The 19,544-nt window shown below is 43.1% G+C and overlaps 1 protein-coding gene across 2 annotated transcripts in view; it reads right to left on the bottom strand.

The window, feature by feature from the left end:
• Positions 1-15,299, bottom strand: part of LOC139342222 (palmitoyltransferase ZDHHC14-like) — a 46,664-nt gene extending 31,365 nt beyond the window's left edge. For both annotated transcript variants that reach the window (XM_070979212.1, XM_070979213.1), the window contains exons 1-3: positions 14,773-15,299; positions 13,839-14,132; positions 7-167 (exon numbers count right to left, since the gene is read on the bottom strand). In XM_070979212.1, the coding sequence (XP_070835313.1) occupies positions 7-167; positions 13,839-14,080 (403 nt within the window). In that variant the 5' untranslated portion in view covers positions 14,081-14,132; positions 14,773-15,299. The remainder of the gene's footprint in view (positions 1-6; positions 168-13,838; positions 14,133-14,772) is intronic.
• Positions 15,300-19,544: the final 4,245 nt, after the last annotated feature.

The raw sequence follows: 19,544 nt of genomic DNA, 5'->3' as shown, positions 1-19,544 counted from the left end.
TCTTACCTATTTGCCTCTCCAGGTCAGCTGCTTCATCTGGGGTGGCCCTGGGCAGCACTCCTGGGTCACTGAAGCTGGTTCTCAGGAGTGTCCCCAATACAAACATGAACAGCACACCTCCTATGACTGGGATAACAGGGGTCAAGTGCTGCGCCAGGAACGGACAACTGGTACGACAAGGGGAGATGAGGGGAGAAAAAGAAATAAGCAGTAAGCAAACAAGAGACAACGGGTCCAGTCTGGCCACTAATGCTTAGCTTAGCAGTGAAAACCTGAACAGTCAAATAGCCAGAACCAAAACTCATCTGATGTCCTGAGGCGCAGGTGTGTCCACCCAAATACAGCATACATACATACATACATACATAACACAGAGCTTTTGCAGAATACTGAACTGAACTCTACTGGTGGTAGAGACAAGCCATGAAATTTAGGAAGTGGTAAAGCCTGTGACTTGTTGACTAATGACCAGTAAGTGAATATAACCCTTTAACAGACAACAGGCACAAGCATAAGGGTCAGGCCCCTGAGTCGTAATCTGTTCTAATGAGACAATTTAGCATAATCCCAATTAAACATCTAACGGTGCAGGTGGTTATTACAGTAATCACATTTAGTCCCACAGGGGTGGGGTGGGGTGGGGTGGGGGTTGGGGGGTGGAACAACACTTTTCATCTGTTAAGTCCCTGGTCTACTGGATTAGGTCTGGGGTCAGTGAAGAGGTTCCATTCCAGACAAGGGAAATTAAATGAACATGTGGTCCATGTGTGTGCAAAACCATATGTTCTGAGGGATGCTGTTGAGGAACAGAAAGCAGTACTGCGAGCTGAGCCAAGGTTCACAATAGTATCAACATTATTATAAGGCTTTCATTAAAACAGAGTGAAAATAAATGAAAAATAATCAAAATACTTTCCACTGGACTATCTGCAAAATGGTTTCAATTAGTGGAGTGGAGGATAAATTACACTGAATGAACAAAAAAGGTGCAGAGGTGGAGCTGGTGAGGAGGAGAGGTTTTATCAGCGTTCACTAAGTGCATAAGACCATACTGTGGTATTGACTGTTATTACAAAACCAATGCATAGAAACTATGACTTCAGATCATAAACAAACTTAGGATGTTTTAAGTGACGGTGATGGCGACAATAAGGACACAGTGGTCAATCACATTCTGTTGAACCACATTGTTTTTCAAACTGCATTTTGCTGTAAATGCAAAAAAAAAAAAAAAAATGCCATACAGTGTCCTCTTCTTTAAATTCATCAAGGAAGCAAGTTTAAATTTAAATATCGTTTGATAGCAAAGTAAAGTCCATGAGTCCATCTCATCAGCCTTCAGATGGCAACACCTTGGGAGGGCAGTTACATCCGCTGCTCTATGCCAACACCAGTTATTCTGCTAAACCAAGCCAAACTATATTTAGGCTCGCCGTGCTGGGTTCCGCCAGTGACAGCGGGTGGGGATGGACATAAAGCATTTACTTAAATTTGCTTATCTGTGCTAACTGAGGTTCTAGCTTCATCGGTACACGCTCCCTGCTTTCACCTGAACTGCTGGAGATGAACGCCCTCCAGCCAGGGGAAAAGGTCAGCTAACATATGACGCCCGAGCAAAGAACGCAAAAACTTACGAATGTGTTAGTGCACTTGCAAGTTGCCTGTAAGATGAGTAAGCCAGTTCACTGTACTTTCATGAAAAAAAAGTTCAAATCTGAATACAATACTTGTGCGGTTTTTTGAGAATGTTTAAGATGTGGCAAACAAAAAGTCTACAACTCATGCCATTATCCCATATGAGAGGATGCTGACCAGTCCTGCTGTTCCTCCACATCTGGAGTGAGACTGAATGAAGCAAAAAACACAGGGTTGTCTGGGACATCAGCAGGGGACTGCAGGCAGGACAACACTGTGCAGCACAAACATTGCTCCATTTAAAAACTTGCCTGAGGTTCCCAAGGTCATTGCACTGGACACCGACTGTGTCAACGGACGCTTGCTAACAGGTCATCCATTTTACAGCCTTCAGTGCTTTGCGATTCTTCCCCAGCCTCGGTCTTCTGATCTGGGCCGGGTGGAAACACATCACCCAGCAGTGTGTCCTGAGGTTGTAATCAAATACAGGGCACATTCCCATCTCTGGTTGAGGCAGTGTTGCAGGCTGGATTTCTGTCATTGTTCAAACAGAGAGCAGCTAAGTAGCTCTTTCAAATACTTTGACTGTAAGCACCGTATGTTCTGGTTGCCTCCATTCACTGGGCTGCTATTGGCCTCCAAATTCATACCACATGCATACCACACAGCAGACATGATATGGCTGCACAACCAAGTAAATATTGGCCTGTATCGTCTCATATTACAGTAATGTTTTGGTAATGTGTGTCATGTGACCAAGAAAAAACAGCCTTTAGGGACCTTTAACAATCTTTGGTTCATATGCTGTATTACTGGAAACACATTTAAAGCAGCCGGAGTTGTAATCCTTGTTCACTGCAGGCATTTGACCACGGTAAAACTGTCTCCTTTTGTCACATTGTGTTTCAAACTTCACTAAATACCATTCATGTAGCCAACAGACGCATGCATCACATCACACAATCACATCTCATAATTAACTTTATTCACAGTCCCAATAGATCAATATCTGTCACTATTGTCTTCATGTGAATCATAAAGTGCAACAGTTACCACTGGGACATACGGTACCTCGCAAAGAGCTGGTAGAAGCCAAATGACTGTGCAAATTGTACTGTCAGAGAAGAAAGACAAGTAGTTTGCTTCAACTGCCAGAAAGGAAACAAATGAGAAAAGAATGCCAGCAGATATCTGACCATTTAGGCAGTGCTGAGAGGACAATTTCTTAAGAAACACTGAAACAAGATGACTACTCCAGTCATGCAGGGAGAGAGTCCAGTCATTGTTTCCTGTCTGGAGGGCTAAGTGCATAAAAAATGTAACATCATCATCACATGGCAAACACAACCCACCCCTGCTGCTAGCTATTACTTAAACACAATATCCACATTAAAGCCTGTAGGATTTTCCCTCTCTTAAAAAAAAAATGTGACTGGGATGATTATTTTTTTATTTGAACGAAGCTCCAGTTGGCCAAAATATCTGGAACTTTCCTCTGGAAGAAAATCTTCAGGGGATATCTCAATACGAGGAATTATTACTTTTCTTATTGCTCAACAATAACAGAGAGAAATGTTGGTTGAGCTTTCATAAGATGAGAAACAGCAGATCCGCATGGGTAATTTATTTCAGTACTCCAGAACGAGTGACAGTAAAAACAACACAATGGGTAAAAACCACACAGTGAAACCTGTCAGCCAAGTTGGTCCTGTTCCTGCTGTCTGCTGGGAAAAAACATGTCCTGCTAATCGTTTCTAACAACCACTGTGTACAAGTCTGATATTTGAGAGCAGTGGAAGGGTTCAGTCCACAGCTGGCCTCTGCCTGTCTGCATCTGCCCCAGGAAAGCAGAACGTTTCAGTCTGATGTCATTACCTGACATCTTTTCATCTACCCATTCAACCTGTCCTCTATTTTGCCTGATTGGTCACACATCACATAACGAATCCTCCAATTAGAGGTGCTAATAGCAAATCACTACAGGTGTAAAAAGCCTGGCAGACCTTGAGTGAGGGTGCTGCATTTGTAACAATTAACCTGAAGCCAAGATTTGAAGGTAATCAATGAGGAAATCAAGCCCCCCACTGAAATGTCAAATATGCATAAATGTCATTTAGAGCTACAAATCCACAGAATCATTTGAACACACTGCATGCTCTCTTTTTCTGAAGGGAATGCCAATATATGCAGATCTGTGCTCCCCTCAATAAAAATCATATTTCAAATTCTGTCATCTGGCAAGCGGTTACCAAGACGGTTGAGAGAAGAGCACAAAGCGCAGCCTCAGAAGCCGTGTCTCCATGTGTCGGACATCAGGAATATAATGAAAAGGCAGTCATGTGTGATAGAAAGTGACAGGTCGGTAGAAATGGACAGAGATTAAACACTGAAGCCATTAGAGAGGCAGAATAGATGCAACATCAAGCCTGCCTCTTGTGTGGGGATCAATAGAGGTATGTGGATGAGCTGCAGGTAGGCAACGTCTTGCCTGGTTTAAGATCCCCCTGAAGACAATGTCCCAAAAATCAATTTCTATCAGTGACTGAGCAAGAGCGGTGAAGACAACAAGCAATGTCATCAACCCTCTTTCCTGTTGAGGACCATAACGAGTGGATACCAACAAGGAACTTTCCCTTCCCAAAGTTACATTTGAATTCCCCTTTTAGTAGTTGATAGAAAAATCTTATATTTAACTGGGACTTTAGGGGCTTTGTTGCCATGGAAACGGACAGCATCCAATGTCAGACATGGTAAATTTCAAAAGGGAAAGTGGTTACCCTGGAAACAGCCACATGAGTGAGCTGAAGCCTCCGAGGAAGAAAAAAAAAAAAGAAAGAAACAAAGGCATTCAACAAGATAGAGACAGACAATCCTTTTAAATGTCTCAACAAGTCATTTGGTTGATGGATGGATGGATGGATGGATGGATGGATGGATGGATGGATGGATGGATGGATGGATGGATGGATGGATGGATGGATGGATGGATGGTCCAATTTGATCCAGGACATGTGCCAAGATGGACATCGTCACTGAGTGCTAACCACAGAAGAAATGTGAGTTGACTAAGGTGGGGGATGTCTTTATATGTTGGATTTTGTCTTGACAAGGTTTTATGTTTCTTAGTTCTCAGTCTCCAGTACAGTAAATACAAAGTCCTCAACATACAGTGAATTAAACATAATTATGGGTCAAACTGCTAATCTGGCCTAAAGTTAGAAAAAGAATTTCTTTTTCATTCCTGCTTATGTGACAGTGAGAGGAAAGAAGCCTAAAGCAACAAATAAAAGCCATGGATGACTGCAGAGACTCGGGCCAATAGGTAACAAAAGGTAGCAAAACAGACATTCAAAATCTTCAGATTAGCACACTATAGCCCAAGCAGACAACACAGCACACAGATTACAATACAGAGAACTCCAGGCAGGAGCTCGACCATCGGTTACAGTGGGATCATCTGAAATAAAGTAAGCAAACATTCAGAATAGAAAAGAATAAAAATAAACTAACCATGGAATGATTGTCAAAACTCACTGAAATCTCTGGAGGCTAGCAAAAATAGCCTTGTTGGTCAATTGACGTTATTTATTACTAAAGCTGGTTTGGAACAAGTCGTGTGTACAGACATTGACTGTAAAGCCTCGGTCAGACTGCTCTTTGACAGCCTGTGCTGATAATTACCAAAAGCTGCCCATTTACAAAGTGTGCTGCGTGGCTGTCAAAGTCTGCGTGAATTATTGACTGCTGCAGGCAGCGCAATAAAACTACGACAGCTAATTCCTGGGGCAGACACCTTAATGATATACAGTTAATGCATCTGCAGGAGATATTAGTGCATGTCACTGTAAAGCAAAGAGTAGTATAATGCACCATGAGTGATGAGAGTGACAGGCATTCAGATTCAATGCGCAGCAGCACGACACGTTTTGTTGACATAGGGAAAACCTAATGTTTGCTTTGTATTTCAATAAGGAATGTGCATGGCTTCATTCTTTCATTCCTCTGGAGGGATGTCGCTTTTGGATCACAGCAGCTAAGTGGAAGCCACACATCCCAACTTGGTACTGACCCATTTGAGTTTGATTTACATGTACATATATTATTACATTAAAAAATTCAGTCATTAAAACCAGAAGAGAATATCCCCACTGTCAAGATAAAGGGCAATTGCTTTATAGTCTTTAAAGTAAATTGGCCTTTACAGATCATCAGGTCTTCTGGCTTCTCTCAGTTCAGCCTTTGAGGGGCACAAGTACACTCAAAGTATTAGTCGTGACGGTCTTTAGCTCAATTTTAGCTTTTATTGTCCTAAACAATACATATGAACTTTACTCTCTTTGTCTAAGAGACCAGATAAAATAAACACAAATTGTCCCAAAGGAGATACGTTTCACGACACCTATTCCATCGTCTCTCATATGCTTTCCAGCAGAAATCATGCCGATCAGACTAAAGGATATAATTTAAATTTAACATAATATCTGCCGGTCACTCTGCTAAATTCTGGTATCGTGGTTGTTTCTCAGCAAATGTCCTCTGTGCCAGAGTGGGACACGACCATTACCTCCACAGTGCACCAAAGGTAATCTTTCTACCTCGCTGGGGTCTCCCGAGGTTTTCCTAATCATTTGCTTCCCAAAGGGTGCGCTAATCTCACCAATAATCCAATCCAGATTACCGTTATCACATTTCCCACTAAAGCCTCTTATAATGCCAACCAGTTTTTCAAAACTCAGCTGGGAGTTAAGCTTGGAGGACTTTCATCTCCGCTTGATGTTACCATGTGAAGCTGGCTTCACACAGCACCGTTCACCGGCTGTCCTTTCACTGTCACCTGAGATAAACTGCACCCTCGTTTACTTTCTTCTTCGGCCATACAGCTTTGGAGGCAATCAATATCCTGTGATGTGCAAAAAAAGGTCTGTCAAACACAGATCATCCATCCCACAGCACACACAGCTTCTGGGCCTGCAGCTCCCCTTGTACTTGCTTGAGAGGAGATATCACTCAACAGTGATGCAGTGCCAAATGCATGGATGTGTTTAAAATGTGCTTAACGTGTTCAAAATGCATTTGAAGCACTTGGCTTTATGGCCCCTCGTACTAAAGTCTCATTACTCATCAGGGCTACGTGGATACAAAGCTATGACAGCTTTGCCTTTTATTACATTTTGATTGCTTTTGATGGCAGGCAAGGGCATAACATGAGCCTCCTCTTAGCTGCAGGCCAAGTCATTTGTCAGTGAAACAACTGAACATGACATGCTTTTGCAAATGGTTACATTTTTGCACAGACCACTTCATGGAGCCATGATTTCCTGCCACCTTTCAGACAGATGTTGCGAGCGCATGCACGGGCACAGCCTCAGAGGGCTGCAGTGGTCATGTGTGCATCTGAGCACCCTCCAGATCCAATCATGTGCCACGGACCCAATTACACCTGGCACAGGCAGTGGAAGTGCGAGCACAGGAAAGCTGTGTGACACACAGAGGGTGCCGGGTCGACTGATGGCTTGGAGCAAGTCAGGGGGAGGAATCGCACTACAGAAAAGCAAACAGCTGGACACAATTCCTGGTTTCAGTGAGCCTAGGTGACAGAGCTGCCTCCTGATGCCGCAGCAAAACAGACAGCTGCAGTAAAGTCTCCGACAGAAGGTCCCGCAAGGCATTAAAGTCACAATGAAACATTTTCGCTTTAAAAAATGACCTAGATCTGGCTAGTTGATATCTATACATGATTAAACAGTCAAGTAGGACCATTGTCCTGATTTACCCACCTGAAAAGAGCATATTGTAGCATTTTATGCTCTTATGTTGTGCCCATCTGTGAAAACTTGTATTTCTTCTATTTAATTAAGCCAAAGCCATTGAGACTAAATCAGTTTTGGCGCACTGCTCTAAATTCTTAAGAAAAACTTTGCCTGAGAGGAATGCTTTTCTTGTCTTGGGAAACTATGTATACCATGGGTGTGACTGTGCAAATGTTGTGGAACAAAGACTCTTTCACAATAGTTTGCTTCATGAAACTCCAAAAGCTGACTTATTTTTTCACCCCAGCGTGCTGCAAACACATTTGCTATTCTTTTGGAGTGCTCTGCACATCTAACATTGTACAAGAAAGAGAGTCACCATTTCACTGATTTCATTTCATTCAATGTGACAACAGGACAGCCAAAAGATGGCATGCTTGCTGAGGGGTCTTGAGAGCCATTGCATTCTCTGAGTAAACCAGGAACACAGTTCATGGTGTATTCATAAAAGTTTCTTTCTATTTGCAAGAAGAAATGACTGAAGACCCCTTCTAAAGACCTTGAACTCAACCTACCTGTCCATCTACAGTGTTCTTAATAGGCCACTTTAGTAAATATGTGGACAAACATGATTATGTCCCTGTAAAGTTGTTACTGCGTCATTATAATGTCTGAGCAGGTTTCTTTTCAAGAACCTCCAAAGCATCTGAGCTACCAGTGTTAACAGTGTCTAAGCAGAATGAATAGAAATCACACACACACGTCCTGAGAGAGTGCTAGCAAGAGCTCATCAACAAACTCTCAGGAGTGTGAGCACACTGGCAGACGTAAGATGCGAGTTCGAGTCAGATATTCTGCTGGAAAACATGAAAAATCTACGTCTGTTTCTGGTCAAGCACCGTAAACAAAGAGAACTGGTGCCCGAGCGCAAGAGCAGCTTACACCAGACCCACTTACCCACTGTGTTCAACATCCTTTTGACAAAAAATACTGTATTAGATTGCTGACATTTTCTTCATAAGTCACGTGACTAGAGACTATTTCTGGTGACAAAATGTGCTTAAATGTAACACATTACTTAAAAAAATGAAAAGAGGAAACATTTGGGAAAAGATACCTGCTGGTGAAAAGTAGATAATGTATCATGAGACGAGACAGCAGCTTGTGGGACATTACATGACAATCGCTGATCCAGCTTAAATACTCGTGTACATGCGAGTGAGAAGCCTCATGTTGCTGTGTTGATTAAAGCAAGTTGGAGAAACAAAGAGCTTGAATGTTTGTTAATGTCTGTAACAGACCACAGTGAGTGTTTGGTTTAGAAAACTGGACATGGCTTTGTGTTTATCACTGTTCTGTGATGTCCGCCACTCCGGTCTTAGTGTTCTGCAGCCTTGTTACTGTGTACGTCTGGCAGTAAGCCTCTACATTTCATTTCCTTTCTTAGTGTCTCCTCAGAGTTGTCAGTCTGACATGAGGAGGGCAACTTGATAAGCCAAAATTGTTTTTTTTTTTTTGGCTTGGCTTGCACATTAAAAAAAATCTCTTGTGCCAACCCTGAGCTGTTTTCTCTATGATATTTTTCTATGTTTCGTTGCGTGTTCCATACAATTTTAGACACAAACACTCAGTAGCTATTGTGCTTTCTTCACCCCCATGCTTTACCTGATCTCCTTTATTCCACAGCAAAGCTTAATCACAAAACTGCTGAGCTTTTAGTCGATCCTAATCGCATATTTAAAAGAGGTTTATGAGGAGGTGATGTCGGCCAAACAGGCACACAATCGGGCATCCTCCACCCCTATCTGTCACAATCATGACTCGTACGAATGCAGAGTGGGATTAGGCAGTGGAAAAATGGGTGTGACCACAGAGCAGTAACCTAACTACCCAATACACCCCAAGAGAGGCTGCGCTTGTAAAACAACATCAGGACACATAAATACAGCATTTACACTTTAAGTGGCTTACTCATCCAGATTTCTTAGAAATACATGTTAAGTACAATTTGTTTAAAGCAGGGACCTGTCTGTCTCATTTATAAGCTAAAACCATTCGATGCCAAGACGGGATGACTGTAGCCCGCCGACATGACTCGAGACTTTCTGAATCAAACCAGATTTGTGTCAATCAAATCCCTCTGACAGCTGAAAAACAGGTCAGACAACTTCTCAGAAGTCAGTATTGTTGTGCAGTGGCTTTTCAAAACCTTTGATGCAACTGCCACCCTTGTTGTTATTTTGCAATAAACTGCTGTAACGTTGAAAAAACTGAGAATGGAAAATGAGGTTCTTGACTATTCTTGTTGTGCTCTGTGCAGAATACACAGGAATGCTGAATTAAGCCTGTCAGGCAGCACAAACTCCCAGCCAGTGTACTGCTCACATAAATAAAGCGGTTACAAGCTTCACTGAAGGACATAAATTAGGTGAGACTAAATGTGCAGGACACTTAAATCAAAGCCTAACCCACAGTTGTATTAGTGACACAGGCTGTAGTCTACATATGTCTGTATCAAGTAGACGTTCTGCACTGACCTCCTGAAAACAGGCTTGAGCTTTAGCAGTTTTAATGGAAGAAAATGAGCATTTCTACATCATAACCTGTGAACTGCACATGCAACAATCACTGTAAGATAATTTGCATTCTCTGCAGTTCACTTTTGGTAAAAGACATTCCTCTTTCACCAGATAAAAAGCTGCAGTAAACTGTGCAGTTTGGGTGAACTCCAACAACCATCCAACATGTCATCAAGGTAACAATTACCCTTTACAGTACAGCTCCAGTTGTATGGAAAACACTCAGCCGTTCACAGTTGCTTAGAGACCAGTTAACCAAATGTACAGAAATAAGAGATAAATCCAGCCACGGACAACACCTACATGGGTGGAACCAAAAATGAAGTGAACAAATACTGCTGTGCCAACGCTGTGTGTTCACATATCCTTGATCAATCAAATCATGAAGTCAATTTAGTTACACCAACAGGCGCCATGATGCGTCTGATGATTCGTGTGGTGCCTCAGGAAGTTGCTGAAAGTGATTTCTTGACCACTGTTTTGGAAAAAGGCAATAATGTGAGTAACAGGTGAACAAGCTTTAAAAGTGTCATATTTTCTTTTAAATAAGTGCTGTGTGGTGGATCTGTGCCAACGTGAAGAGTCGTTTGTGTGGATTTCAAAAACTAAGAGAGAAATATTTGGAAAAGTAATGGGTAAATATTTAAAGCAAACTTTAAAGTGTTGCATTTGAGAACAGAATTTGTGTGAATGACAGGCAATCTGTCAACTACTCAGGTTAAATGCACTAAAGACTAAAGCAGCCATTTCATTTGAGCACTATAAAAAAGGTCCTGTACGAACCAACAGCAACGCACATGTAGCCATTATTCACTGTTTAGTGTCACAGACCAGTCCTGATGACTACTGCATTACATCTATGTGGTTTTGTTCACCTCAAATACAACTAAGTGTTTCTCTGGCCAAAACTGTGGTTCTTGGGTCCAATTTTCACGTCAAACAAAAAGAGCACAGCAGAACACCACCTCAAACATCTGCCTGACTCAAACGTTTACGAGGCATAAGGGAGAGATGGCAACATGTGCAACAACAGAACACATGGACGTCTGGAGGGAGCCAGCAACAGAATAATAAACAGACCAAAGTCTGCTGGTCACTAACAGGGTTTATTGTGCATGGCTGAGCACCCCTCAGACAGACAAAGAAAACAAGCAAAAAGAAATATGGAGATGCAGAAAGATCTCTGGGTAAACGTTCATTCCCAAGCACTCGCCATCTGCCGACTCTTTCTGGACCCCACAAATCCGAACATCATCTTTAAACAGATATGAACCAGGTGTCATCATACCACAGCCTCATTTAAAACACTAAATAAAAGTGGCAACCCCAAAGACAGAAGAAGCCCACACAAAGTGAATGAGGTGTAGTTCTCCACTATGCTGACAACTGGGGAGTGGGGTTAGAAAAACACATCTAATCGAAACGCATTACAGTTAATGACAACAGAAGGCAGCGTGCAGGTCTGCTGACTATCGCCCTGTCCGATAAATGTCTCCTTTCAGCTGAGGGGAACAGGGCGGGGGTAGACGGCGAGAGAGGGGAGAGCCAGGAGGACTCAGGCAGCCTGGAGGCAAGGCCAGTTGCGCAGGGAGGACAGTGCTAAGCTGAAAAGTGGCTTTGTGGTTGTATAGTGTTACCGAAAAATGTAGCCTGTAGTCACAACAAACAGAGGACAGTACACTGGGCCCAGCTCCATTGATTGGCCACAGCGGAGGAAATGAAGGTATCTGAGGGGGGAGAAGTATCATCAGGAAGCATCTGGCATCCTCCATTTGGGTGCTGGGGAACATCCAGGTTCAGATGGGCTCTGCAGTACGTTTCCCTCCTATTTCAGTAATTTTAGAAACTGTTCCATGGCAAAGAGCGTTGGAGGTTTTGACCTGCAATGCCCTCTCTCTCGCAGTCTGGCCTTCGGTCATGGGTTACGTCTGTATCTCTGCTGAGGTGACAATGCATTGAAAGATGAAGTGGTCCAGAGGTCACTGCTGATAGACGTGTGTGAAGGACTTCACACAGGGCATACAAAAAAGAAAAACTGCCAGTGGTTTGAAAAAGGACATAAAAGATGTGTAAGCCCTCTTAATAAATCAGTGTGTATGTTTTGGGGTTTTTTTTTTTTTTTGCTTTTTAGCATAAAATTAGACCTGCAGCGAGCAGTTCTTTCCATTTTCCATAAATCTGCCAATTATTTTTCAATTAATTGTTTATCTAAAATCAAAAATAGTGTAAAATAGCCATCACCACTTCCAAGAGAGCAAAGTGACATCTTTAGATGTCTTGATTTGTTAGTCATTGAATTTACAAGGATATAAAAGAGAGAAGCTGAAATGGGAGAATGTTTCTTGGTTTTGCGTATTACATAAGTAAAACGACTCAACGATCGGTGAAGAAATTAAGATTCATCAACTAATTGTTTTGGCACTAACAAACACATCACTAGAAAAAAGACATTACATTATAGTAGGTCCTTTCAAAATGTTTCTAAATGATATAAGGACACACTGTCTTGCACACATTTATACATTATGAATGAACCATTTTGTTTAGAATCGTGGTTGTGTGCCGTATAGTTCACTGTCTTTTGATTTATTCCTAGATCGTGAATCTTTACAGTGCAGATACTGAACAGCAGCCATCAACCACAGCACATATTCTGCCCATTAAGCTTTCTCTGGCTCTGAAGCACTTCAGCCTGATAAAGATTGTCCGAATGAGCAACAAATCTCATGATGGAGCAGGATTCTTATCCAGTATAGATGGGGTTTCTGAGATGACAGAGTGATTACTGCGGAATAATGAGGAGAGAGAGACAAATGCACTATTTCTTGTGTTACACTCTAGCGCTCACGTCTGTGTGCGTCGTCATGCTGTATCATGCACTTCAGCGAGAACGGGCCACTTTAGGACATCCGGGATGAGGTGAAGATGAAGGCCTGGATGAGACAATGTGGAGAAGTAGATTCTGCCTGTTGATTACAGGTTGTTCTACCAGTGGGAAAAAGACAGAGGGCTCCTTTGAGGATCGCGTGATTAAGGGGCTGCAAATGACACACATAGGCGGAGTCGGACTGACACTGTAGTCTACTCCATAAGTCACTGGTGGCATGACACGAAGTCAAGACGTCTGGGACATTTGATAGGAAAGAAGAATGCTCAACAGGCGTATGGTTAGAGATCTCTGGAAGCTGATTTGAGAGCAAAGGAGAAAGATAAGCCTCTACTCAGTTCTCGTGATGTCATTATAAAGGTCAAATTACCACACAATACACAGAAAATCCCATTCCTGGGTCAGCCACAGATAAACAACCCTGCAACTAGTCAGGATTCAACATTTTGCTCAAGGACACTTCAGTTAAGTTATTGTCAGCCAACAGTAGGTTGAAGATGAGCCCTCTTGCTGAAGGATGCTCTCTGACAGCAAGACAAGCATGCCAAAACAACAATGGCAAATCTGGAACAGAAGGGCTCCCTGCACCTTTTTTAAGATGCATACACAATGCAAGGGCACGGACAAGCCATAAACAAATTAACAGGAAATCCATGCCCCTTCAATGCAACCACAGACCACTTTCCATCAGCACAGCCCTGTCAGTTCACACTGCCTCTGCTAAAGAAACTGCATATTGTTATATTTTCCGAACTTCCTAAAACAGAGAAGCCTCAGCCTAATCCCCAACCAGTTTGTTCTGACATCTCCCTGAGCCCCGAGGAGATCATAGGAAATAAACCCAGCGATGCCAGTGACATAACTGACCTATATCTAAAACTTTTTCTCTGGCAGCTGAGCCCATCAAATGAAATCCCTAATCCACAATGTCAACGTGCACAAGTGAATAGCAGAGAGGAGACTGAGTGCACTTGCAACAATACTTACTCAAAGGTGAAGAAAAGTCCACAAGTCACTAGAATGAGGACAAGGGTGAGGTAGAAAACCCCTGTCTGCTTGGCCATCATAATCCTCCCATTGCAGTAAAATTTATTCCGACCTGGGAAGGACTCCCACTTCCTCTTCTTCGGGGTCCTTTTCTTGTAAGGGGTCTCCATTGGCGTGGAGCTGCGAGTGCTTATTTGGCTGTACTCGCACTCTCTCACGGACTCAGATACCCCGAGATGCATCGACTGCTGATTAAAATCCCCACAGCTGAATAAATCCCGGGCAGTTGTGCCTCTGTGAAGACAAGAAATGAGTTCAGTTGAGCAGACAGGCTAAGATCATAACTTTTAATGCCCGGGCGTTAGTGTAACGGGGAAAAAGTTTGTGGAAGCTGCAACACACACTTCCTGTTATTAATAATATCTAGCTAACGCTCACACCACATATATTTGGCGTTTTAAAACACCCCTAACTTTACGTAAAGCAACAAATTAGGTGAGTATAGCAAGTTAGCTCACCTAGTGTTAGCTAAACTTGTCAAATACATTCAGCTCACACATACCACATCTTAACGTTAATAGCGCCTTTGTTAGCAAGCAACCTGGTTAGCATTTTATAGCAACTGAATGTAAAGTGCCGCTAAGGCTAACGCGGCTAGCAAGTTCATGATATGACTGGGAAGTCGATGTTAGCCCAACTTGTGCAATTAATGGCTAAGTTAGCTATGTGGTCACTCAGTTCACCCACAAAGCTACACACTTTAATTTGGCTATCTTACTTATAAGTCTCCCACTCGAGAGGGGCTAAAATGAAGGTTTGAGTGAGCTCCCCGGCTGCGCTGTCAGCCACACAACACCGCGGACAGCACGGCTTCACATCCCGGCTGTGTTTGTCTGCTGCGCCCGCTGAAGCGTCAGCTGAAGCGCTGCCTTACCGAAGCTGCTCGTCGTGTCAGGGTGTTGTCACGTAGCTTCTCCTCTCGTTATCCAGGTTTGCTACGAGGCGACGACAATGCGAAGAACACCATTTTAAGAAGTTTAAGGGGAAAAGAAATGAGTCTGAAACTGGCGCCGAGGAAGAAGTTGGTTCAAAAGGGGAAGGGGGATCCAGAGAGACACCACACGGGCGGACTGCTCTCAGACTAGCTCCGGCATCCTGACCGGCCGTCGCTCAGAAAGACGCCGCGAGTCTCTGCGCACAACGCGAACCAGGCAGGACCTCTACAGCCATATGTCCATGTGTTACACAGTCACCACAAATCTGCACCGTTCAGCCGCGTTTCCGGGGAAAAAAGTTGCAGCAATCCCCAAGAAGCGTGCAGGCACGTCAGTCGACAACCCTGCGATCACAGTGTCCCTCTCCTCACACACATACATACATACATACACACACACAGTGCTGCCACCCTCGCAAACAACAAATATCAACATGGGAGCAGAGTAGAGCCTCCCAGCCTGCTCCTCCCCCTCCAACCGAGGCTGAAGTCACTATTGAGGAGGTGCAAAGGGAGGATGGGCTGTTAAAGGGGTTCCCAAACTGTGGTCCAGGGACCTCCAGGCGTCCGTCATTGGGGGGGTCCCTACTCGCAGGGGCGTGTCCGGGGAGGGACCTGGATTCATTTCATTTGCATTCAGATTCTGCAAGTTAGAGATGCTTTGTATTTATGCTTTTCATATTTCTTTATAATCACTATATTAAAGAGGCAAAACTAGGCGAGCTGCAAACTGAGAAGGTAGAGATAGGAATAAATTCACCCAAAACCAGCAGTGAACTGATCCTACGACCAAGCTGTTTAGTTAAAGCCTGCGTATTCTTGCGGTGCCATAGAGCTAGGTTATTAAAATACATGAATGAGCCACATCTCTACCAGGTAAAATGTTTCTTTATCATATTAAATATGGGCACTGTTCCTCAGTCTAAAAACAGTCCTGGTACAGTAAATAACCCCAGGCCAAATCTGTGGCAGGAAAAAGGTGTTTGTGCTGGATCAGCAGCTTTCATTGGAATGAATGGGTGCCAACTTGAAGTAGTTTATCTTGTTCTTTCAATATGTCCATCATCTGTGCTCATAAACTGGTTTGGGAACCGCCCCGATCCAGTGCAGGCCCCAGAAACATTAAGATGGGTCATGTTTACGCTTCAAGCAGGAGTCAGGCCAGTGTCTCCAGACACATAGTTTCATTCACATCTGGAGATTTGTTCCATTGGTATTATGCCCCTTTATTGCCCTGATCTCACCTGCAAAATCCTGTCCAGTAATGTTCCCTGGAAGTCTGAACAGGAAGCAGAATTATTGAATTAATCAAAATGATTCAGAAAAATGACAAAACAAACATTACTGACAGTAAATCATTCACTAAATGGGAGCACTATCCGTCACATTGCCTTTGTTTCTATCGATAACAGACGTGCAGGGATGTCACCACGCAGATCGCGCCCATGCCAAGTACAGTTCTCCAATGATGCAATTTCCTGCTTGGCCAGCATTGGTACAGATGATTGCATCATCAGCCTACAGTTCCTCTGTCATCTGTCCTCCTCTTAACACCTACACAGGCACACACACACACACGCATGCACACACACACACTCCTCCTCATCCTCAGCTCTGAAGTCACCCAGGCGGCTTAGCTCGTTCACTCCCACAGCCGTACAATTATCCTCTAAAAAGAAGTCTGGCTGCATTTCATGTAATGTGAGAGGACGAACTTGTTCAGAATCAAACATCACGCGGAGAGAGGAGAACATTTGTTCTCACTGCACTTTCATGCTCTGCCAGTGCATTTGTTCTTTGAAAGTAGGGTTTAGCAATCATCGAGCTTACTTATCAGATTGGAAATGAAACACACAGACACCATAAAATACATAACTTCATGCACAGAATGGGCTGATGATACAGCATTTCTAATGAGCTACTACGATGCTGCAAGTTGTTGGCTGCCACCGCTGAACATGTTTAGCTATCAAATGGCACATGTTTCAGTTAATCTGTTGGAAAGCTGTGGATGTGTTCAATGGTTGCTAATGATCTGTGATCCCCCCCCCCCCAGGCTAATTCCTTAGGTGTGGGGCTCGTTAAGCAATCTGATGACATATGGCTGTGTTTGTGTGGGGAGATGGGTGGACATGATAGGGCCTTTGAGTCCAAATCCAAGAACAACACAGGCCTGAATCACATCCTGCCAAGGCTTCATCCAGGCAATATTGTTTCGCTTAGAAAGCTGAACAGGATGAAGGAACATAGTGACATCAAAGTCACACCAAGAGTCCAATGAACTTTCTGTAGCCACAATTACTGGATGCTGCCCGACTGACTAAACACACAGTTCACGCCGCCGCTAAAACGCATACGGTAACACATCCCTGGACCTGGAAAGGTCAGAGCAGTTCGTTTTGTTTTCACCTAATACTCATTCATCTACCTACGCCAGCCGTGAGAGGCAGCAGGGCAGGGTACCCAGGCCAGCAGTAGCCAATGACGGGCCCAGCTACCTCTCAGCCACCACATCCATCCTGTCAGAGCTCGATGACTCAGCTTCTCAGAGGCACAGGAGTGTGGGAGGTTTTCTCCTGCGGTTGGCTGCCTATGTGAAACACATCCTCCATCACCATAAAAAGTACAGCAATTCACTTTCTATTCAAACTCTAAATGACAGGCTGAAATGGAAAACACTCGGGGATGTAGGGTAAGTCTTCGTTTATAATGCGCAGGTGCACACATGCAACAGCAGTACAGTCACAGTCAGGATGCCAAAACATACCCGAAAGCATAGGAATGATATCTGCACAGAGACGAGCTTTAGTTAGAAACCAGTGACGCTGTTCTCCACCTCTCAGACATGCTGTAGGTAGTTTAAAGATGTCAGTGAGATTTTAATGAGTGGAAGATGAGTGATTGTACCTCTCTGCAGCCAAAGCAACCTGGCTAACAATCATTCTTTGAAACCCAACTTGTTTATCGCCCGTGTTGTCAACCTCAGGAATGCAATTATTAAAGGCGGCTTAAAATAGGACTTGATATCATGCCCACATTTCCCCTGGCAAAGGAAAGGAGAGAGAACAACGTCAAATTCCAACTCAGGAGGAAATGACAATTCAGGGAAAAAACAAACCCAGGACTCTATTCAAACAGACAAAATAAACAGAAAGTAGGTGAACAATGATGAATAACTGATGTTATCAGACTCAGTGTGTGTGTAGCCTCTGATGTGTTACACTAAAAAATGCTAAAATGGGTTGTTGGAAGTTGTTTCTTTATTAAACACTTGTTTTTTATTAATTAACACTAGAAAACTCAAGGTAGAGTGAGCATAGTAGACAAAATACACATACAGCAGAGACTGTGTGTTTATGTCTGCTTTTCAGTGCAATTCCAATCTGATGTCTGTATTTACACTCACAACAACTTGCATGCCTTCATTAAAAGAGCCTGAGCCTGTGTTTAAAACAGAAATAATAATTAGAAACACGAGACTGGAGATTCAATTCTAAAAGCAGTTTTTAAAGTGAATATGAAACTACCCATTTATCATAATGATACTATCTTTGGTTTGATATTGAAAAAAGAATTAGTAGCACGGTGAAAATGTCTAAAATTATGAATAAAGCTGCAAGTTTAAAAGGGGAAAAAGAAGAAAAATAGACATGTAAGGACGGTCCTTGTCTTTGGAAATGATTAAATTCACTGAAAACTCAAAATAATCAACATGTTGACCCAGATACAACAACACAAAACTATATACAGAGAAAACGTGATGAAATGTGATCGTTTAGCATATGCACTGTAACCAAAGATGAAGGGAGAAACAAAGCAGAGGACAAGATGTCAAAATCACCAAAATATAACTCCTACTGTACTCTGAGTGTACACTATGTTATTCAGGTGAACTAATCTTCTGGGTATCTGCTTTGAGCAGAGTCTGTTACAGAACCTGCGGTGGTCTTCAGCCCTGTGGGGGGCTCAACCCTCGATGATAAGCACAGTTTAGATTCTGTGACCAGGTGCCCCGGCTCTGGGACAAGGTCATGAGAGAGGTACAATCACCCCTGCTGACGCATCTCATGAGAGAAAAAGGCTTTTTTCACGGAGGACATTCACACACAGCAGGAAAAACACAGGTGTAAATAACAGATTCAACAATGGCTGAATTCCATTTAGCTGCTTCAATTTCTGGGTATTGTGCATGCGGGCTCACTGTCACACTATCATGGCTTACTGGGACATTTAAATAGATCAGCGCTATCTTTAATGTTATTAGTAACGCTTGTGCTTTTCCTGCTATGACAAGTCAAAATGTCTTCTGTGAGACAGGCCTTTGATACATGGTGTCTTTTTTCATTGGAATAGGGTCAATAGTGCAGACAAGACATGTAGTTGGCACAAGTCTGCCAACTGGGCCTAGTAACAAGTATCCGTCACTTCAGCCCTCTTTCAAACTTTTGGTCCTTCCCAGTATCTGTTTTTACATTCCTTTTGAAATCTGCCTACATATCGTACAAAGGAGCAGCACTTTAGGCTGCAAACAATGTCCTTTCATTACAGCATGTTAGTACTGAGGGATTCAAAACTGACCAAGATGAGTGTGTTAATATGAGAGATTAAGATTAAAGTTAAGATCCATACTTTATTAATCACCAGACAACATGCTATGCATCGGTGACCACAACAACACACAGGGATGTCAATGGAGTTTAATCTGAAAACCA

This window comes from Chaetodon trifascialis, chromosome 14 (assembly GCF_039877785.1).
Source record: "Chaetodon trifascialis isolate fChaTrf1 chromosome 14, fChaTrf1.hap1, whole genome shotgun sequence".
Classification (NCBI taxonomy): Eukaryota; Metazoa; Chordata; class Actinopteri; order Chaetodontiformes; family Chaetodontidae; genus Chaetodon; species Chaetodon trifascialis.
This window is presented reverse-complemented; position numbering and strand designations above follow the sequence as displayed.